The sequence below is a fragment of the Microtus oregoni genome, unplaced genomic scaffold, assembly GCF_018167655.1.
Source record: "Microtus oregoni isolate MIOR12 unplaced genomic scaffold, Mior012 000018F_ref0000195, whole genome shotgun sequence".
NCBI lineage: Eukaryota > Metazoa > Chordata > Mammalia > Rodentia > Cricetidae > Microtus > Microtus oregoni.
Genome location: NW_024543077.1, coordinates 3,455,138 through 3,478,404, shown reverse-complemented (window position 1 = coordinate 3,478,404; position 23,267 = coordinate 3,455,138). Strand labels below are relative to the sequence as shown.

Below are 23,267 nucleotides of genomic sequence, written 5' to 3'. Positions count from 1 at the left end.
CAGAACCTGGAAACAACCTAGATGCCCTTCAATGGAAGAATGGATGAAGAAAGTATGGAATATATACACGCTAGAGTACTACGCTGCGGTAAAAAACAATGACTTCTCGAATTTTGCAGGCAAATGGATGGAAATAGAAAACACTATCCTGAGTGAGGTGTCCCAGACCCAAAAAGATGAACATGGGATGTACTCGCTCATAATTGGTTTCTAGCCATAAATTAGCGCCACGGAGTCTACAATAGGTGAACCTAAAGAAGCTAAGTAAGAAGGTGAACCCAAGGAAAAACATATAGTTATCCTCTTGGCTAAGGGAAGTAGACCCAATTGCCGGGGAGAAAATTAGGATCTTGGGGGTGGGGTGGGATGGGGATAAGGGGAGATGTGGAGAGAAAAGGTAGAAGGGAAGGAGGGGGGATTTGGGGAATCAGGAGAATTGGGATAAAGGAAAGGTGGATAGGGGAGCACGGAACCACAATTCTTAGTTAAGGGAACCACTTTAGGGTGAGCAAGAGATTTGACCCTAGAGGGGCTCCCAAGTGCCCAACATGAGGTTCCCAGTTAGTTCCTTGGGTAGCTGAGGATTGGGAACCTGAAATGACCCTATCCGAGAGCAATACTGACGAATATCTTGCATATCATCATAGAACCTTCATCTGGTGATGGATGGAGACAGAGACAGACCCACACTGGAGCACTGGACTGAGCTCCCAAGGTCCCAATGAGGAGCAGAAGGAGGGAGAACATGAGCAAAGAAGTCGGGACCACGAGGCGTGCACCCACCCACTGAGACAGTGGAGCTGATCTACTGGGAGCTCACCAAGGCCAGCTGGACTGTGACCGAAAAAGCATGGGATAAAACCGGACTCTCTGAACATGGCGAACAATGAGGGCTGATGAGACGCCAAGGACAATGGCACGGGGTTTTGATCCTACTTAATGTGCTGGCTTTGTGGAAGCCTAGCCAGTTTGGATGTTCACCTTCCTAGATATGGACGGAGGGGGGAGGACCTAGGACTTACCACAGGGCAGGGAACCTGGACTGCTCTGTGGACTGGAGAGGGAGGGGGAGAGGAGTGGGGGGAGGGGTAGAAGGGTGGGAGGAGGGGGAGAAGGGTGGGAGGAGGGGGAGGGAAATGGGAGGCTGGGAGGAGGTGGAAACTTGTTTTTTGTTTATGTTTTTTTTTCTTCTTTTCTTAATAAAAAAAATTATTTAAAAAATAAAAAAAAAATATCATTTCCTTAAAAAAAAAAAAAAAAGCAGCCTGGGAAACACAGCAAGACCCTGATACCTCAACCAAAGAAGTGGGGGATAAGGAAGGGAAGGAGAAGTGGGGGAGGAAGAAACTAAAGTAGTAATGACAGTTCTTCATCTCTGCAAGGTACTGTCAATACTTAACCTCTAACCTCTCCAAGGGCCAGTGTGCCCCTCTGTCAATGGGGGTGATTATTACATCTACTTCTATATTCTAGAAATCTGTGGGAGAAGCGCTCATGGAGATGTTCTGTAAGGTGTGTTGGTGACAGCTATGGTACCCAGGGGAGTTTCAACTCTGGGCAAACCAGAACAGGTCAAAGCCCAATTCAGACACTTCCTGAATGTCTTGTTGAGGTTTTTACAATGTAAAATAAATAGAATCAGAATTGAGGCCCCTAGAAAAATGAGGACATGTCCTCTAAGCACGGCCAGTGACACCCGGACAGGTTAATTTGTTCCACATACTTTTACGCTCAGATTACATGCTCCTAGATTTGCAAAGATACCCAGGACAAAATTAGCCACTACTTTCAAAGAAAAAAGGCACAGAGGCTGGAGAGATGGCTTAGTGGTTGGGCAACTCACAACTGTCTGTAACTACCTTCTTCTGGCTTCTGGGTTTAATGTATGCACACGGTGCACACACAGCTAGGCAGATATTCCAGGGCTTAGAGAACTGCTTTTTCAAATGTCCCTGCTGATGGTGTGGCTGCAGAATGCTCCCCACGGGTGCATGTGTTTAAACACTCGGTCTCCAGATGGTGATGCTGTTTTGTGAGGTTGTAGAACCTGGGAGTGGGTCTTGAGGATCATACCCCAGTCCCCCTTCCAGCCCCAGTCTTTATCTCTGCTCCACAGAGATGTGAGAAGGTGAAGAGGTTCCACTCCCCACTCCTGCCACCTTGGACCCACCAGCCACCAAGTCCTTCCTGGCCACGATGGACTGTATCCCCTCCAGCTAGTCACCAAAGCCAACCCTTTTCTTCAGTTGTTTCTTGCTAGGATTTTGCTCACAGCAATATGTAGCATACACAGTCCCTAAATGTACCAGACAAAATAAATTAAGCGAACCAAAGTTTTTGTCTCTCATGTCCCCTCCCAGAGGACAAGGACATGAGCCTTTCTTTGGGAGGTTGATGCCACTTTCTCATGTGGCTGTGATGGACATTCCTCTCACTCTCTCTCCAGCCCTGTACTCACTGTGCAAATACATGGCTGAGGGTAGGAAAGGAGGGAAGGAATAGGGAGGATAGGTCTTGGTGCCAACTGGAGCCTGCTCCTGGAGAAGCCAGCAGGCCCAGGGAGTCCATTCCTGCCTGTGGCCTACACGTTGCTCAGAAAGCTTTGTCTAGGAGTCAGGAGGTGGAGCGGAGTCTGCAGAGTCAAATTACAGATGTGTGTAGGAACACACATTACAGATGTGTGTAGGAATGCACTCTGGGAAGTAGTGCCAGACGTGTGTTTTCCGCTCTGAGGTGGAGTTTTTTCCAAGCCTTTTCCTGGTGACTTCTTAGTTATTCTCCAAACAATACAGCATTTTGGTGAAGGCACTAGGGTGGCAGGGTGCAACTGTCTCTCGTAATAGTTTCCCACATGAACCACAGGCTCACGAGCCATCCCAAGAAAGGTTGCTGCTGACCTAGCAGTCAGCTGTGTCCTCAGCCCCAGGCCGGCTGGGCCTTCCTACCTTTTGCTGATGCGATACTCCACTGGTAACTGCTTTTCCCCCGAAGCCACCACGGATCTCTGGAGCTGATAGGAAGCACAAGAGAAAGACCAGGTGGTTCTGGTGCAAAGGGATGGCTCATTGAGCTCACAGACATTCTTCTCTCTAGAGCATAACCATCACCAGCTCCTTACTCCTTAAAGTGTACTTCGTGTGTGGTACAAAAATGCACAGAATTCCTTTTGTACCTGTGAGCCTAAGTTGGGGAGGAGCATAGCCATTTCTCATTTCGGCTTGTATCACAGTATCAGTTCTGGAGCTTTCACAGAGTAAACTTAATGTCTCTCAAAGTAAACAAACACGTCCAACCACAAAGATGTGTACTCAGGGGACCCTGCTCCTTCTGAAGAATCCTAAGCAAAGCCCTGCCCTATAGAGCTCACTGTTAAGCTGCAACCGCCAGGCTTATGAAAAAACCCATAGGTTTGAGGTCACTAATTTAACTGTTTCCATTTTGTGTTGAATTCATCTGTATATAGCATTTATATGCCATCTTTAAAAAAGTATTTCCTTAGCCGGGTGGCGGTGGCGCACGCCTTTAATCTCAGCACTCGGGAGGCAGAGGCAGGCGGATCTCTGAGAGTTCGAGGCCAGCCTGGTCAGGGAAGGGCACCAAAAAAGCTACAGAGAAACCCTGTCTCGAAAAAAAAAAAAGTATCTCCTTATTGCAAACTCTTAGTTCTAGGGACAGAGAAATGAGCTCTTGTGGCTGTGTCTGCTTCTGTCTCTGGCATCTGAGTCAGCCTCTGCAGGGCAAGGACATCCTGGCAGGGAGAGGTGCTCAGAAATGGTTAAAGGGACAATTGAGAGAACGAAGCCGAGTCCCCCAGCTCCCCCATTCTCGCCCATCTCTGAGAAGTTAAGATGAGGTAGAACAATAAATTGTGTACAACCAAAACCCTTCCCCTCATGAACCACATGCAACCCTTTGCTTCGTGAACGTCATATAGCCGAGCCCTTTTCCTTTGCAGATGTAGCAGCCCCCCCCCCCCGCCCCTGCCCCCCCTGCTGCTAACCCAGGCAGATTTCTCGGAAAAGCCTGTTCTGTTTCCTCAGACTCATTTCCTCATCTACAGGCACATAACAGCAATGGACTCTCAGGAGCTCTTCTTGGCCGGGGTACCCCTAGATGTATGGGTGACCACTAGTGCCTCTGTCCTCTCCCCCCTCAAACTCAGAGAGATCCTCCTGCCTCTGCCTCCTGAGTGCTGGGACTCAAGGCAAGCACCACCACTGCCTGGCACCTCTTTCCTTTCTAAAACCATTCACAGAGAGGGGAGAGATGTCATCTTTTGTTATTCTAGGACGAATCAATGTTTTTAAAAATTCTACCCCCATTACAGAATTACTTCGTGCCTAATTCTTTCACAGTCCTTTCATTACTGTCTACAAACAAATCATTCATTTTTAAAGCAAGGCACTGTGTTACAAAGTCTCTGTTCATAGACTGATGGCGTTGTAATGGCCAGCCTGGGCTGCTATGGATGTACAGAGGAAGGTCTCCAGCCTCTTCTTCTGAGAGGCTCGAAGCCTTCCCAGAATGCCCACGTTCATGCTGCGATCATACAGACTGAAACAAGTCAAGAGTAGAATGTTCCACACATTCCAGACAGAAAGAACAGAGGGAAGAAGGGAGAAAGGGAAATACATACACAAAGATAGATAGATGGATGGATGGATGGATAGATAGATAGATAGACAGACAGACAGACAGATAGATGGATGAGAGGGAGAGAGAAGGAAGGAGGGAGGGGGAAGGAAGGAGAGAGAGAAGGAAGGAGGGAGAGAGAGAGGCCTGTTTACAGAAAAGACAAGTAGCTGGGTTGTCAAGGGCAAAGGGGGAGATACAGTGGAAGGATTCAGCCACAGTCAGGCTACAGAGCTGTGTCAGCACTCAAGAGTTTAAACAAGGGATTTAGGAAGTCAGTTCTAACTTTCAAAGATTAGTTCAAGCAGGCAAAGTGGCACTTGCTTGCTTATAGATTCAACATTCAAGAGGCTGAGATGGAGGATCCCCTGAACCTAGGAATTTGAGGTCAGTTAGGGTAACACAACAAAATCTTTCTCAAAGTATAAAAATAAGGGGTTAGGAGATAGCTCAGTTGGTAAAGGGCCTGTTGTGTAAGCAGGAGGACATGCCTGTGGATCTCTGGCATTCCCCTAAGAAGCCAGGTGTAGAGCTGAGTCTGTAATCCCTGTGGGGACGGAGGTGGAGACAGGTGGAGCCTTGTAGCTCATTGGCTAGATTGTGAGCTTACCTGGATTAATGAGCTCCAGGTTCAGTGAGAGGAAGTCTCAAAAAATAAGATAGGTGGTTGATAAAAAAATTTTTCAAAGCCAGGCTGTGGTGGAGCATGCCTTTAAACCCAGCACTCAGGAGGCAGAGGCAGGCAGATCACTGTGAATTCGAGACCAGCATGGTCTACAGAGCTAGTTCCAGGAAAACTAGGGCTATTGCACAGAGAAACCATGCATCCCAAAACAAACAAGCAAAACAAAACGAGAAAAAGAAAATCTTCAAATTCAATTTGTCATCATACAAATGAGTGCACACATCACATACACGAGACAAAATCCAAATGACCTGGGAGCAATGAGCATAATATAGGGTAGGGAGATGGGACACTAACCCACAAAATGTCTAGTGATACCAGCCAATCCATAAATGGCAGAATTAACATAAAAATGAACTGCTCTACAGCTGGTACCAAAAGCATTGATTCCAGAGAAGGGCTACTTTAGTCATGTGGCCCTGTAAAGCAGGCTGGGGCTGCGGTCTGTACTGGGGTCCACGGGAGGTACATGGTTTCCCCTGAGGCCTTGAGTAGGATGGGAGGGGGCAGATAGAGAGGGAAGTGATGGGAGAGGAGGCTTCTGCAGAGGAATGGTGCAAAGGAGGCAGACAGCCCTCCCACAAGCTCTCAGCTTATTCCTGAAATAGTCACAGGCCAGACAGGCGTGAACAAGACCACTGAGCGGTTGCGAAAGGGGTGTGGCAAGGTCTGTGCACGCCAAATAGATGACCTTGAAGTGAAGGATTCGGTGAGCTTCTCTGGAAGGGTCACCTGTCCCATCACCATCGCAACAAAGCTGTTCTAAGGACCTGATGCTGCTTCTGGTCAGGTCGCCTCATAGCACATCTGATCACAGCACTTACCCTTACGCTAGTGTTCTCCGCCTTCCCAACGCTGAAACCCTTTAGTACAGTTCCTCACACTGTGGTGACCCCAACCATAAAATTATTTTCGTTGTTACTTCATAACTATAATTTTGCTACTGTTTTGAATTATAATGTAAACATCTGTGTTTTCTGGTGGTCTTAGAAAACCTCTGTGAAAAGGTCATTTGACCCCCAAGGGGTCAAGATTCACAGCTGAGAAACACTGCCTTACCTGGAGGAAAACTTCCTCACCTCTGTTAAAGCAAAAGGTCTGGGCAGGCTGTGTTCTGGTGATGAATTACTAAACATCTCACTGGATGGGCAGCACACCTGGCATCTGGTTAAAAATAAATAATTCTGCACCAAATAATTGTGCCTTTAAAGAAAGTACAACTGCCTTACGGAAGTGGGACTGCCTTTTCCCGATATTTGCCACAGTCCCGAGCCAGGGCAATGAGACATTCCTCCCCACTGGCACCAGCTTGGCACAGTCACTTGCTGAGCCTTCCTTCCCTATGAAGGATTAGACAGGGGCCATCCTGGCATTCACTGTGTAAATTAGACTGTCTTCCAACTCACAGAAATCTGTCTGTCTCTGCCTTTGCAGAGTTGTGTCTGGAAGAGATGTGGTACTTCCAAACAGAAGCTTTAAAATCCAGCTCATGTTTGCCATTTCTGTCTTACGCCCCCTTCCATGAGGCTGGTAAATCCCCAGTGGTGGCTACTCTGCCAGGCTGGGTTCCAATCTGGATTGGAGACCAGCTACAGCGTACGTTCAGCCAATCCCACACAAACATGTGATGTGGTAAACCATCGCTGTCTCCAAGGTTCAGGGGTCGCTGACTACGAAGCGTAACTCAGCCTGAGCTTATTAAAAGACAGAACAGCAAAGTGACAGTCCCGATTCTAGCTACATGTTTACTTTTATCAAACAAGTTCCCCTTTCTGGGCCTCAGTTTCCCCTTTAACAGAGTCATGAAGTTGAATCAGCTCATCGACATCTGCTCTGTAAATGTGTACTAGTATTTCACTCCTTGTCCCTGTCAAGTTCTTTTCTTCTACTAATCATAAGGAAAAGTTGTCACTGAGGAAAACCTCATTTATATTTTCTGAGATCCCTTTGATTGATATCTAATGATACATTCATGTCTCAAGCACACTACTGACTGGATATTGACAACTGTTTATAGCTACATATCCTATGTCTCTTAAAGCTGCTGGCACGGCATCCTTTCCCACTAGAGACAAGTACAGCCATGATTTTCTCCGCTGCTGACTGGCCTTACAGAATGGTTGGCATTTTGAACTCCTGGCCTAAGAAAGAGTCTTGCCAGGCCAGATATCTGTTCTCCAGGCATGTGTGGATACAAAGGGTATTTGAGGATGCTCACCCAGGGTTCAGCAAGCTCTCGGATTTTCTGAGCTTCCGCATCATTAACAAAGTCATGGTAGAGAACCACAAAGGGCCGCAGGTGAATGACCTCCTTGCGGGCGGGCTGGAGCAGCAGGTAGGGGCTGGAATTGGTCTCGTAGGAGCAGTAGAGGCTGGGGATTTGGTAGTGTGTGGGCTGGAAGGAAAGAGTAGAGTCGATGTAAAAAAAGAAAGGTCAAGACTCCTGGGAGCCACGGCACAAAAACTGGAATTGGGGGGTAACAGAAGACTGAGTCCCTTGGGTGTTGTTTGGTAAGTTATATTGCCTTTAAGGCATCAGTTTTCCCCTCAAATTATCCCAACTCCAGCCAATCAGCCCCTTTCCCTTTCTCTGAGGGATCCCACCTGGGAGCCCAGGGTCTGGCATAGCTCCTCGTACGTGTCTCTGGTTTGCAGGTGGGGCACGTTGGGTCTCTGAATGACAACTTCAGTTGCCTCCTGACGAGTGCTCTCTGCCAAGAGTCTTTCATATTTCAACACGTTCCTGGCCATCCTCTTATTACCTGGATCTGGGGGACAGCCAAATGGGAAACCACACAGATGAACAAATCTGGCCCCAGGAAGAATGCTCGAGAGCTCCTGCTGCGGAGTGTGCCGGCAAGTCTCTAACCACAGCTTTCAGGAGACAGAGGCAGGAGGGCTCTGTGATGTGGACCTGAGGGATGGCTGCTCTCATGCTTAGACATGATGGGGACCATGATGGTCAGTTCTATGTTAAAAAAGAAGTTTCACCCATCCATCCGTCCACTCACTTACCAGTTCACTAATAAATGTTTAAAACCGTGTCCTATGCCAGATACTGTGCTAGGCTCACCTCCTGGAGCACAGCATCCAGTAACTACTTGAAAGAGAACATGGCAAGCAAGAGCAATGGAAGGAAGCTCAGTCGTCACCTAGAGTACAGGCCCAAACTGTTCTTCATATATATATATATATATATATATATATATATATATATATATATATATTTGTGTGTGTGCTCACAGAGTGGGGGGTGTTACCTGTATGTGAGCATATGTGTGTATGTGGCAGAGGGTGAGCCCTTGTGTGTGCTTTTGGAGGCCAGAGAGAGAGAATGTTGGGTGTCTTTCTCAGCTGCTGTCCACCTTATTCCCTTGAGACATGGTCTCTCACTGACCCTGGAGTTACTCGGGTTTCTTCTGTCTCTGTACCCACTCTTTCCAAGTCCAGCTCTGGTGTTACAGGCAGGGTGTATGTGGCGGTGGGGGGCAGTGGGGGGGCAGTGGGGGTCATGCCCAGCTTTTACACGGCTGCCTAGGATCCAAACTCAGGAACAAATGCTTGTGCAGCAAATGCTCTTACCAGGGCCATCTCCCCAGCTCCCTGTCTTTGGAGAACTGTAAGCATATCCACTCTCAGCTCCACTAGATCTCTGGGAATGATCCTCAGAATACCTCCAGGGGCTGAAGGATGGCTCAGTGGTTAAGAATGCTTTCTACTCTTTCAGAGGACCACAGATGAGTACCCATCGCCCACATCAGGCAGCTCACAACCACCTGTAACTCCAGTTCCAAGGCAGCTGACACCCTCTTCTGGACGCCTCTGGCACACACATGTGCACACATACATGCACACACACATGCACAACACATACACGCACACACACATGCACAACACACACACGCCCACACGCACACAAGCACATGCACACATACACACACGCATACACACACATGCGCACATGCAGGCACACATATGCACACACATGCACGCATGTACACACACACACACACACACACACATGGAAGGATGTACATGCATTAGAGGCTTGACACTATTGTAAAGAATCATCCTCCATTGCTCTTCCACCTTATTCACTGAGGCAGGGTCTCTCAATTGAACCCAGAGCTGCTGGATTTATATAGTTTTGCTAGTAACCTTGTTCTGGAGGTCTCTTGTTTCCCTGCTGCCTCTGAAGCCTGGAATTACAAGTCGGATATCACACACACCCAGCATCTTATGTGGGCTTCAGTCAGTCCAAACTCTGATCCTTACGGTTGCAAGCTAAGTGCTTCAATAAGAGTCACCACCCCAGCCGCTTAAATTCTTTATACTACTAATTACTCTTGTGTTTCCAGGTCACGGAGTGACTTCCATATCCTGTTCTTTGTCAAGGTATCAGAAAGAAAAAAGCTCTCTCTCAGTGGATGATTCCAGGATCCCTTTAGATCCCCAAAATCCACAGATGCTCAGATCCTGTTTATAAAATAGTATAGTGTTTGCAGAAAGCTTATGCACACCACCAACATACTTTAAATCATCTCTATTTATTAATACCTAGCATAATGTAAATGCTATATTATACACAAGTAAGGAGATCATTGTTACACTGCACTGCTTAGGGAACAATAATGACAGAAAAGGCTATTGTTTCTGACCAGACACAGTATTTTTTTATACAAAGTTGATTAAATTCATGGATACAGAACCCAGAAATGGAGGACCGAACACACTAGGTGGATTCATTTAAAAGTTACAAATAATTGCAGTTTAAAAGCACTCCAGAGAGGCTCATGCATGTGGGTTCAGTTACCAGCACCCACATGGTGGCTCACAACCATCTGTAACTCCAGTTCCAGAGGACCTGACACCTTCTTCTGGTCTCCATGAGCACCAAGCACGCACATGGTGAACAGTCACACACATAAAATGAAATAAAAATTTAAAAAGAAGCCCTTAAACATTTGGTGATAATAGTGACTTTACATCTTATTTGAGTAGCTAAATACTTAAAGGAAAATCTAGAAATTTTATGCAGAAATCTTGAAGCTGAGCTTCTCAGCATCTTCTCCTTTTGCTGTTGACATAAAGCATTCCCTGAAGGGGCTGAAGCCGGACTGGGCAGGATGCCTGCATAGCCAAGTGAGCTCTGGCTTTAGGGGAAGAACTGATAGCTCTCAGTAAACAGCCAAAGAAGTGAACAGCCCTCTGATTCACTCCCTTCTCACAGACACAGTGCACATTGACTTTATTCATTCCTGGGTTTCCTTCCAAAACCTGGATCTCCAAACCGCCTCTGAAGAACCTGGCTCTAAACTTGTTCCCGTCAAAAGAACAAGTTGGGAAGGGGCAGGTTGACATCTTCTAAGCATTTTTCCAACTAACTCATGAATTTCTCCCTTTCAATGATCTGTGTATAAATAAAACAAGATTAGAATAATAAAAAAGAATGGCTGAGGCCTGGGAGGTGGCTCACAGAATGCTTGCAGTGAAGGCAAGGGAGCCTGAGTTCAGGGACCCAGCACCCACATGGCCACCCAGACAGATTGTGGTACCTTGGGAGGTTGCTAGCCAGACAGCTTAGACAAAGCCCTGAACTTCAGGTTCAATCAAAGACCATTTTCAAAAATAAGTAGAGGAACTGCAGGGATGGCTCAGTGGTTAAGAGCCTTGATTTTTCTCCTAGAGAATCTAGGTTCGATTCCACCCACACAGCAGCTCAAAACTGTCTGTAATTCTAGTTCCAGAGAATCTGATGTCTTCTATCTTTCTCAGGAATCAGGCATGCAAGTGGTTCACATACAGACAGACAAAATACTCCTACATATAAAAATACTCATAAAGCAAAAATAAAATTCAATAAAGCAAGACACCCAGTGTCCTCCTCTGGTCTCTGCATGTATGAACATAGGCATGTGCATTGGCACACACACACACACACACACACACACACACACACGTGCAAACCCATACACACATGCGTGCATACACACGTGCACACACACATACACACACACACACACACACACTAGACTTCACTTGCAAGAAGAATTAAAGGTCGGGCAGAAGTGAGATGGGTAATGTATGCCTTAGCGTCACTTACTGTAGAGAAGGAACTCTCGGGAGAGGTTGAGGGCACATGAAACATTTCCTGCCTTATTAAAAAAGAAAAGAAAGAAAATGTCAACCGAAATAAAGATAGTTTCTCTAATCTAATCACTGACTAGTTTAAAAAACTATAAAATATTCTTACTGCAGTAGATAATAAGGTTCACTGAAATAGGCAATGGGCTAGAAATGCAGAGGATTTGTGGGTTTTGCTGTTGTTGTTTTGGCAGCCCTGTTACAAATCAAATCTCCTTATAAACCAATATGTTATTACCACTCTCACCAGCCAAGGGAGAAAGAAAACTCAGGGTGAGTGTGGCTGGGTTGCTGCATAGCTTGGTGGTGAATTGCTTGTTGAGTATGTGCCTGAATTTAATCCACAAGTACCACCAAAAGGAAAAAAGAACGAGGAGAGGAGGAGGGGAAGGAGGAGGAGGAGGAGGAGGAGGAGGAGGAGGAGGAGGAGGAGGGGAAGAAGGAAGAGAAGTAGAAGGAGGAAGAGAAGGAGAAGGAGGAGGAAGAGGAAGAGGAGAAGGAGGAAGAGGAAAAGAGGAGCAGTTGAGAAATTCTAGCAAAATACAGTTTATTCTTATTCTCCAGGATTAGTGCTTCCCAGAGTCTAGAGAGTGGGAGGAAAGCAAAAGAAAAACTAAAATGAATATGGTCAGATGTGTAGGAACTAGCTGTCTCTAGCCATGCAGCCTCATCATGGTCGAGGCACCTAAGTCTGAGGAAGCAAATTCCACATAGGAAGACTGCATTCTGTTGCAGAAAACTGACCAGTTGACAGGAGTATACAGAAACAGAATTCCTTAAACTTCCTTGCATGCTAAAATGTCACTCTAATGATAAAAGCAATAATAATCACATCGTAAAATATATGAGATAAAAAAAAATCACACCACCAAAACCCACCCACTTCAAGCACTTTCGAGGCTGTACAATTGGTGAGAAATGAGGTTAGTCATACAGAAAGATGGAAGCTGCCATATTTAGGGCAGGGATGTCCATGTGTGACACAGCAGGCAGCAGATCAACAGTACCCAGGGAAGATGGGAGCTGCAGGAGGCCTCAGGTTGGTACAATGGAATGAAGATGTCAACTCTGCAGCCAATGACCACATCACAGCTGGATTCAGTGTCAGGTGGGAGAGGATAATCAAACTCCTCCCTTCGTGGCAACGTTATGGTATGTTATCAGCGATGAGCCACGAGTCAGTGAGAGTGCAGGGTGTTCTCCATTGACTGGGTCCCATCAAACACCTATGTGCTGCCGCTATAACAAGTAAGTGAGAGATGAAGACAGCAAAGTGGTCCATGCGTTGGTTAGCACTCTAGACTTAGATTCAGACGTGGATTCTAAGTCTGCCTCTATGAGCTCCCTGGTACTTTAAGAATTTTTTAGAAGCTTGATTTACTTATATTAAATCTATGGTGATAATAAAATAATGGCCTTACACTTGGTACCCCCAGGAAGATGAAACAAACCAGAAAGTGATGTAGAACATTGTACTGCCTGTGGTAAAAATGAGTTTCATCACCCTAATACCTGGAAACAGGCAAAAGCCAGGTAATCCAGGGCGTCATCCAGACTGGCCTCATCCTCCGTCTTCCACTGTCCATAAGATGTTCGGAAAAGACTGACAGCTTCCTCCAGCCACGGAATGGCATGGTAGTAGTCCCCCATGTCGTAGGCCACCTGCAGGGAGGGACACAGCCGCCACAGCTTTAGTCCACAGTCAGAAAATAAATCATCTGATTATTCACAGGATGAGGCCTCTGGACCCCCACAAGCCTAGCTTTACTTTCTAATTAATTTTATTCCGTTTAATATCTGTTATCTAGTAATAGTATATGACATTGTACTTATGGAGAGAAAATGGGGTTCTTGCATTTGAGAAATTCATGATCTAGGAGACAGACAGATGAACTCAAGTATGTGCATTGTGGGACAGAATGGTGTCAGGGCTTTAAGGCTTTACAATGCCTAATGTACTGTGGAGGCATAGAGAAGGAAGGGGCTTGGGGTCTCAGCAGAGTTACGGAGTAGCACCTGAGACAGACCTTTCTTGAAGAAGGAAAAGGAGCCCAGTGGGTCACTGAGCATGTGGGCTTCTTCTCCTGAGAGCACTGAATCCTGGAGGCTATGAACACACCAATCACCACAATACAGCACATCCGCCACCGTAACGAGGGCGGACATTGGGAATGCTGTCGGTTCTGATTAAAAGCTGGAGCACAGCACAACATGGCGGCCTGTGCCAGACCTAGCTCCTGTCTCCTTACCAGGTTACAGCTAAGTAGAACATCAGACCTTTGGGGAGAGTTTCCTGGAAGTCAATACTGAAGCAACATGGAATTATAAGGTCACCGAGTTGGAACAACTCTTACAAAATGATCTCACTGAGGTGTGACTGCCAATCAGGGCAGGACCTAGAGTTGCCGCCAACGTGCATGCCAAACAATAGAGCGGTTCCTTTCTCAAGTCTGCCTTTAGCCTGGCGTGTTGTCTTGTTGGTTCTTTACACATTTCTTATTTGTACAAAAGGTTGAACTGAATAATAATAATATTAACAACAGTAACCTAACTTTTTCCCTGTCAAATTAACTGTGAGTGTTGTGTGAATATGTACATGTGTATGGTATGTTCATTTATATCTCTGTGTTTGCTGTATGTATGCATGGCATATGTATTCATATGTGTGTGGTATATTATGTGGTATATAGTGTGTATATGTGGTATATGTGTGTATGTGGTATATGTGTATATGGGTGTATTATGAAATGTGCATGTGGTGTGTGATATCTATATATGTGGGGACAGTGTATATGGTATGTGTGTATGTAGTATGTATGTGTGTGCAATATGTATGTGTAGTATGTGTGGTATATTTGTGTGTATATGTTTGTGTATAGTATGTATATGTGTATTTGTGATGTATGTGGTATATATGGATATACATGTGTGTGATATATACGTGTATGTGTGTTATGTATGTATGTAGAATGTATGTGTGTAATATGTATATGTGTAGTATGTGTGGTATTTTTGTGTGTATATGTGGTATGTGTGTAGTATGTATATATGTATTTGATGATGTGTGTAGTATATATGCATATATATGTGTGTGGTATGTACGTGTATGTGTGTAGTATGTATGTGTGTGGTATGTATGTTTGTGGTATAATGTATGTGTATGTATGTGATGCTGGAGATTAAACCCAGAGTTCCATGTGTGCTAGGGAGCTACATCCCAGTCCCAATCATTTTGCTGATATTTTCACGGGGATTTTCAAGTTCTAGAATATGGTAGATTGACATAACTGGAATTCTTTCAAACATGTCAAAATGTCTAGTAAGTTAAATATTCAGAAATTTTAAACAAAATAAAAAAAGCATGAGGTTACATGTTTTCAAAGAAAAAAATTAAATGCCAGGTGGCAGAAACAAAAACCTAGCTGAAAATTTAAGCAGTGAGCACATTAGCAGATGCTTATGCCATGAAGGATGTGGGAGGCTGAGGCCAGTCTGGGTTACAGAATGAGACAAAAAGGAAAATGAACAACAAAAATAAGTAGCCAGGGACACAATAAGAATGCTAATAGCAGCTTCCTCACGGCAGCTCAGACAGGAAGCAGTCTGAGGATATACCAACAGGAGCCTAAATAAAAAGTTTACAATTTATCCACACCATAGATCAACGAAAATGAACTACAGGCTGGAGAGATGGCCCAGCAGTTAAGAACACAGGCTTCTCTTGAAGAGGACCTGGGTTGAATTCCCATTATTCCTATGGAGGCTCACAACCATCTGTAACTCCAGTTCCAGGGATCTGATGCCCTCTTCTGACCTCGGAAGGCACCTGGCATGCATGTGGTGCACAGACATGCATGTGACCAACACACTTATACACACAAAATAAAGTAAATAAATCCTTTTAAATGAACTACCAATACACACAACATCCCAAAGCGTAAGCTGCAGAGTGAAGAAGCCAACCTCAGAAGCTCAGTTCCTGCTTGGTGGAGGACACTGGTAACCCGGAGAGCAGTAAGGTGTAGGAATGAGAGGGAAAAACTGGTAAATAAATATAGCCAAATTTGAAAATGTATTTCCCCTCATTTATAGCTATTTGGTATTGTTCTATATACCACCCTTACATTTGAAATGCATGGTCTTTTAAATAAATACAGAAATAAAGATTTCCAGTAAGACTTTCAGGAAGTTGGCTTACTAAATTTTCAGTATATGACTTAAAGTTTTCAATATATAGTCAAGATGTTTCATTAGCAAGCATTTGCTGGTACTGTGCACCCAGCTGCTTGAACTAGCCATGAGCATGACTGGGCTGTGGTTCTGCTCAGGACCACACAGAGAGAAACAGGAAGCAGAGAGGGTCGTTGTGTGTAGATCCGTGAAACTAATTCCCCAAGCTTGGAACTGGGACCCAAGAAGTCCACTGTTAAATCTGCTAATGAACTTGGTGTGGGCAGGCAGAAGGAAACAATAACAATTTTCTTCAGGAAGCATCTTCAAAAGGAAAACAAAACCATTAATTAAGCTGGGTAGTGGTGGTGCACACCTTTAATCCCAGCACTCGTAATCAGAGGCAGGTGGATCTCTGTGAGTTCGAGTCCAACCTGGTCTACAAGAGCTAGTTCCAGGACAGTCAGGACTATTATACAGAGAAACCCTGTCTCGAAAAACCAAAATAATAATAATAATAATAATAGACCCTATGCATTTTGAAGGCTAAGGCTGGCAAAGAGTATATTATAAAACAACTCAGTATGACAAAAATTAACTAAATACACCTATGGGAGATTCCTGAGGTCTAATTTCCTCAAGTAATATCAATGCGCACAGCCTAGGTTGTGATTTTCGCCTTGCTGTGAGATAATGTTCTTGTACACTGTAAACATTTGTCACTCATAATGGTTTAATAAAATGCTAATTGGCCAGTAGCCAGGCAAGAAGCATATGTGGGGCAACCAGACTAGGAGAATTCTGGGAAGAGGAAAAGCAGAGAGTCAGTCACCAGTCAGATGCAAAGGAAGTAAGATGAGAATGCCTTACTGATAAAAGGTACCAAGCCACATGGCTAAACATAGACAAGACTTATGGGTTAATTTAACTTGTAAGAACTAGTTAATAATAAGCCTGAGCTAATAGGCCAAATAGTTTATAACTAATATAAACCTCTGTGTGTTTCTTTGGGACTGAACAACTGCGGGATGGAGCAGGACAGAAACTTTCTTCTGCATCACATAATTTATGTCCAACATCCTGGCATTTTTAATTAAACCATTTCATATGTGAAGGATGTAGCTCAGTTAGCAGAGTGCTTGACTAGCATGCATGAGACCCTGGGTTTGATCCCCAACACTGCCAAAACTGGGCATGGTGTGAGCTCAACATTGGAGAGGTGGAGGCAGGAAGACACTGGCAAGCTTAACACTGGCCTGGGATACATGATACCTTTTTAGAAATAGAGAAAAGCTATTCATGCTCAAGAATGTCTTAATATCTGATGATTTCTCTTTCCCATGGCAAGAGCATGGGATTTAGAGATAAAAGACAAGGCTCAAAATTGGTTCTGTTACTTTGTGTTATGCAGTCTTAGTGATCTACCCTGTCTGAACCTTGGTTTCCACTTCTGAAAAAAGGAGCAATATCAAATTTTCAAGGTTTACCACAATACACAAAGACAGCTGAGACACAGCTAATCCGTAAGAAGGTAGACCTCAGCAGTTGGTCGTCTTTGCATGTCACCTTGCCTACGTGGAAGCAGTCATCCGCTGTGAGGGAGAAGAGTTGCCTGGGACTGTATAGGTCAGTGATGGAGGAGCCTGTGACCCTCTGGAAGACACCCTGGGCCAGGCCCTTCACGTTGAGCATGTACACATCCTGCAGGCGCATCAGGGCTCTCGCTGCTCCCTCAAGGTCCTCAAAAGCGGGAAGGTCTTTCTCCACCTTCTCATAACCATCCTTCAGGGCTGTAAAAGTAGTAAGACTGTATCCCAGCCTCCAAACACAGTAAAGTAGTAAGACTGTATCCCAGCCTCCAAACACAGTAAAGTAGTAAGACTGTATCCCAGCCTCCAAACACAGTAAAGTAGTAAGACTGTATCCCAGCCTCCAAATTATTTAAAAGTTTGAAGTAGAAACTACTAGAAGGCCACAACTTTCTACACATAAATACATACATACATGTATACATACATTCATACATACATACATATATACACATACATAACTGGGTAGATACACACTTCTTTACTTGACTGCAGTGGAGATCAAGTGAGGTAACAGATGTGAAGACATTTTCCAATCTAAAATCATGAAGTTATATGCAAGGGGACCAACTTTATAGACTTTAAAGGGCTTAAGAACACAAATAATCCTCATTGTAACTCAGCAGAATCTCTCTCCTTACGCTGAGTCAGGAGCTAGAAGCTTCTCCGTACTTTGCAACTCTCCTTGTTACCTCGGATGTTCTCAGCGGCCTCCATACTGTGCACCACGTTCCTCCAGTCTGACTGCAGACGTTTGATGAGAGCAAAGGCAAGCAGAGGGTTCACTACAGGGACTGTCGCGTCCTCATGCAAAGAAAGCACCTTGTCGTAAAATCTGAAACGATAAAGAATTATCTCACCTCTAGACCCAACCGTTACATCCCAGGAAGGCTGGCATGGGAACAGCTGAAATTAAGAGCTGGGTACAGCTGTACCTGCCTGTAGTCCTCACTTCATTAGGCATGGGGAGGTGGTGGTGTGGAAATGGAAATCCTGAACCTCTTGCAACCCATGTAAATAGTTCAACTAAAAAATTCAGGCAAGCATAAAAGACGTGAAAGCTATAAATACATAAAAGTGGGTCTATTCATTTATTCACTGGCTGAGTCTGTGTAGACCATTTAGTGACAATATATCTGGCACTATACTAAATAGGTACCTGTGTATGTAGGGATACACAGGTAAGACACAGTCCAGTTCAAAGAGTTATAGGCACAAAGTTCTCTTCTTCCTTTATTGCCCTATGCCCAATACTTAGTGTCTGGAAGGGACACAAAAGCATGAAACAAATAACAGTCAATGTGATTACACTAAGAGAGCCTTGAACACACAAAGCTGTGACGTCAGAGGTGAGGGGTAGGTTCCTGGAAGAGGCACCTGATCTGCTTCTTGAAAGGTGTTTAAATATTTTGATGACTACTGGATCCTTACAATGTACTTGCTCCGAAGCTTCCAGAAAGTCCAATGTTCAGCACAAACTAAGGAACAAGAATCTGGGCCTGGGCGACTCAAGTGAGACACAGAAGCCTGTCAAGTCCCATGGTGTCTCCTATCCCAAAGATGGGGCTGCTCGTGAGCTGCCTCTCTGGGGTTCCAAATCCAAACCAGCCCGTTCTTTCCCGCTTGGGCTCCATATGGAACCACTTAGCGAACTGCTAGACAGAAAAAAGCGTACAAGTGTGAGTCCGAGCCAAGTCCAGCCTGAAAAGTAAAGAGTCCAGGAGCAATTGAGGCTGAGCACAGAGTGATTTTTACAAGATAGTTGGACACAGAGGAGCTGGGAGCCGGCCTAAGACTTATTCTGACCCAGTCGCCAACCAACTCTGTCCTGGGAGGTAACAAAGCTGCTCTAGTCTAGAGGACATCTTGAGGTCTTTCCACTTCACATCTGCCATTCCTTCCCATCGCCTTTTCCACTATGGAATAAAGAGACTCCCTGTTAGGGTCTATAGACTGCCTGTTAGGACAAATGTTTAATAGGCACCCAGCTAACAGAGGCCCAAAGGGAAAGAAGTGTGGCACAGGGGTGACTATTATTCCACGTTAATCATCTTATCAAAGCTCTGTCTACACCTTGTATTCCTTGCATCCACGTCACATTCTGGTTTGTTTTAGACCAGGGGTTTGCTCTTTACTGCAGCACATCAAGAAATGCCGTGGTCAAATACGACTTTTCCCCCTTCCACATAGGAAAGAAAGGAAAAAAATCTATAGACTGATATCTGAGGCTGGCTAGGAATGCAAAACTTGGCTGTATGCCCAGCCTCTGAGCAAACAGCTCCTTTTCAGAGACTGAGTTATGGGACGCTGACGGCAAACCTCAGACTTTCCCAAATGGCTTTTTGCTTTAATAAATGCTGCTGAGAGTGGAAAATCAGATTCCTTCCTTCAAGGATCTGCACATAAAATTTGCAACCCAATCCCTGCAATAAGCATCCTGGGTAGGCTATTCAACCGCAATACATGGGCTCTATCAAGTCCATGTTTCTCATTTGAGATTGAGAAATGGCTTTGTCATCATTCTTCTGAGACACTCTGAATGCTTCATTCTGAGCTCAGAAATAATTCCACTCTTTGTAGTTTTTAAATGGTAGGAACACGAATATGCTGGAGATGGGCTACACACATGCCGACTGAGCCCTGCTAGTACAGTGGCGGACACCGTAACCAGCACACTTCCCTGCTCATTTCCTGATTTGGAAATGCAAAAAAAAAAAATACAAGCTGAGGGCCTTAGAAGTAACATTTCAACTTATATAAAATCATCATCTTGAGACTATAGAAAAATGAGCCGAAACTGCCTGAATTCTCATTTTTAAAAAGCAAACATTTTGCTGGGCTTTAGAGCAAGACTTGGATAGAATCGTAGCCTCTAATACATCAAATTGAGTTTGACAAAATTAAACGTTCATAGTCATCTGAGAAAAGAATCTAGGAGTTTTTAAATTCTTTTTTAATCTTTTAGAATGTCAGTTAGTGGATAAGGCTGACAGGATAGCAGTTTTAAAAGCATTATTTGAGACCGGGTCTTACCGTGGTCTAGCCTGGCCTCAAATTCACAGTAGTCTTCCTGCCTTAGTCTCCTCAGGGCTGGGATTACACTTATCTCATTTTGTTGTTATTTATTTATTTATTTATTTATTGGAGACAGAGTTTCTCTGTGCACCTTGACTGTTCTGGAACTCGACCTGTAGACCTAGAACTGACAGTGATCCTCCTGCCTCTGCCTCCTGAGTGCTGGGATTAAAGGCGTGTGCCACCACCGCCAGCTGATCAGCCAGTCTTAGACATAAAAGTTAACAGTTGTCCAGCAATCTTCTATATGCTAAGCACAATGATAAATAACTTCACCTCGAACTCAATCATTCCAAGAACCATGTGGGAATAAGTGCTACTTTTTAAAAATCATCATTGTATATTGATCAGGAAACTAAAGCTTAAACACGTGATAAGGATAGAGTCGAGAATTCAGACTGTTGAGTTCCTGCATCTAGACTCCAAACCATTCTGTACACCAGCCCCTGACAGAGTGGTTGTGGGCTCTGTTTGGGGCCTGGCATATCAGAGGATGCGAGTGTAGGCGAGCATCAGAACGTAACAGAATGGACACTGGGAATTAAAACAAGCTCCTTCAATGTAGACAGGTCTCTTTTGTTAGCTTTTCATAAGCTTGCGTCATGTTTGTAGAACTTTTTTTTCTTAGTGTAAGAATGTGACCAACCAATTTGGATGACGCCACCCAGACAAATGCTTGTTCACACACAAGTCATCAGTACCACCGAGGGCTATTTGAAGTGCAGACTACAGGACTAAGCCAACTCTTATGAAACTGACCGTCCTTAATGACCATTCAGTACGAGTGGAGCAGGGAGGGTTCCGGTGTTGGCATGGGGGAGAATTTGAAGTTTAAAGCTACAGCTAGAAATCAAATGGTCTGCCTGCATTCTGTCTAGACAAGCTGTAAGGCCGACTGGATTCATGTGGAAACCACTGCTCCTCCCAGTGTCTGAAGCAGAGAAAGCACACACCATGTGACATCATATACAAACATTCCTTTTTTTCTTTGACACTGATTAGCGTCCTATGTCCCACTTTTTTGTTGGTATAGTTAATCTTTTGTTTGTTTTTGAGATTTGGGTTTCTCTGTGTAGCCTTGGCTGTCCTGAAACTTGCTCTGTAGCCCAGGCTGGCCTAACCACAGTGATCCACCTGCCTCTACCTCCTGAGTGTGGGATTAAAGGCATGTGCCACACAGCCCAGCGTGTCCCACGTCTTACACAGTGTACATTCTAATGTTTGGCACTACTTTACTGACTGAATAGAAAATAACATTAGCTGTGTTCTGTGCACGCTACCCTCAGTATTACCTACTCTGAAACAGCTTTTCGCCATGTTGGAGTCAGATATTGTCACACACATATAACCTCTTAGCTCCAATTTACATTCAGAGACCTTTTACCTGTGGGAAGAGAAAGAAGAGCCAAAATGATCACCTCACCGTCCTACTGTATCTGTGGTAAGGTGACAGGAAGCCTGGGGTCACTCACAACAGCATTTGTGAGATTCAGCTGGATTCCATGGTCAGCAAGCTACCCTTTTCCACAGTGTACCAACTTGGACATGTTGGGGGTGGCAACCCAGTTTGTGTGTGTGTGTGTGTGTGTGTGTGTGAGAGAGAGAGAGAGAGAGAGAGAGAGACAGAGAGAGACAGAGAGAGACAGAGACAGAGAGACAGAGAGAGAGGAGAGATAGAGAGGAGAGGAGAGGAGAGGAGAGCAAAGGAGAGGAGAGGAGAGGAGAGGAGAGGAGAGGAGAGGAGAGGAGAGGAGAGGAGAGGGAGAAAGACAGAGAGGGAGAGAGAGACAGAGAGGAGAGATAGAGAGTGGAGAGGAGAGAGAGAGGAGAGAGGAGGAGAGAGGGAGGAGAAGAGAGGAGAGGAGGAGGGAGAGAGAGAGAGAGAGAGAGAGAGCGCTCTCACAAGGTATTCCCCCACAAACTGTCAGAGAGAGAGAGAGAGAGAGAGAGAGAGAGAGAGAGAGAGAGAGAGCGCGCTCTCACAAGGTATTCCCCCACTCCCCCACAAACTGTCTCGGGATCCCCTGCACCGTTACTGCATATGACTGTACAGAACGTAACGCTGGTCTGGAAGTCACACTGGGTCTCAGCCCATCCTGATAGCCCGGACCCCCGCGCTGCCCTCACCTGGTCAGGTCGCGCAGCCGCGCCTCCTCCCCGCGCAGGTAGCGCCTCAGTGTCCCCAGCAGCCGGCGCTCGGGCGCCAGGGCGCGCGCCACGCTGGTCAGCGCGGAGAAAGTGTCCTCCCGCGCGGTGGCGGCCGCGGGGTCCCCGGCCCCGAGGGCCAGCAGCGCCAGCAGCGCCGCCAGCCGCGCCCCGGGGCCCATCGCGGGGTCGCGCGTCCCTCCGCGCTCCCGCCGGACACAGCCCCGCCCACCCGGCCGCCCGCTCGTCCGCGGTCTGCGTCGCCCTCCCGTGGCCGCCTCCCGCCTCTCCACAGCCCGCCGCCAGCGCCACCCTGATCCCGCCAAGCTTGTCACACTTGAGGAAACTGAGGCAGAGAGGATGAGCGGTGAATTCTCTAGTTACGACCGTGGGAATACCTCGTGGGACAGGCGCGAAAACCACGAGAAGCCACTGGATCCTGAAGGGAACAGATACTGCGTGGAGACAGAGGTAAGGAAACCGCTTCACAGAACACAAGGCCGGAGGTCTCGAAAGATGGCTAGCACTTACAGAAGCTGAAACTCTGGGACTGTCACACAAAAGTATAGTCATTGTATGTTACTAGGTTGTTTGTTTCTTTGCCCCTGCCACTCATTTGCCGTTGACTCATTCATTCAAGTGGGTAAGTGCAGATGCAGCCCTCGCCTCACGAGGGGAGATGGGAATGTAAACCGCCACAAACACACGTTCCGGTTGTGTAATCACTGTGCACTGGGTGAGGGGACCCTCCTGGCGTGGGCAGAGGGCTTCACGAGCTAAGGTGTGCCGTTCTAACAGGGTCTTTAGATCATCCTGGATTACCCCGG

General features: G+C 45.7%; 1 protein-coding gene across 1 annotated transcript in view; it reads right to left on the bottom strand.

Annotated features, from left to right (window-relative positions):
- The window catches only part of LOC121458988 (prolyl 4-hydroxylase subunit alpha-3-like), a 30,978-nt gene extending 8,356 nt beyond the window's left edge, over positions 1-22,622 (bottom strand). Inside the window, exons 1-8 of the mRNA XM_041668447.1 lie at positions 22,423-22,622; positions 17,913-18,055; positions 17,198-17,421; positions 12,974-13,123; positions 11,421-11,472; positions 7,922-8,085; positions 7,536-7,712; positions 2,946-3,010 (exon numbers count right to left, since the gene is read on the bottom strand). Coding sequence (XP_041524381.1) covers positions 2,946-3,010; positions 7,536-7,712; positions 7,922-8,085; positions 11,421-11,472; positions 12,974-13,123; positions 17,198-17,421; positions 17,913-18,055; positions 22,423-22,622 — 1,175 coding nt within the window. The remainder of the gene's footprint in view (positions 1-2,945; positions 3,011-7,535; positions 7,713-7,921; positions 8,086-11,420; positions 11,473-12,973; positions 13,124-17,197; positions 17,422-17,912; positions 18,056-22,422) is intronic.
- Positions 22,623-23,267: the final 645 nt, after the last annotated feature.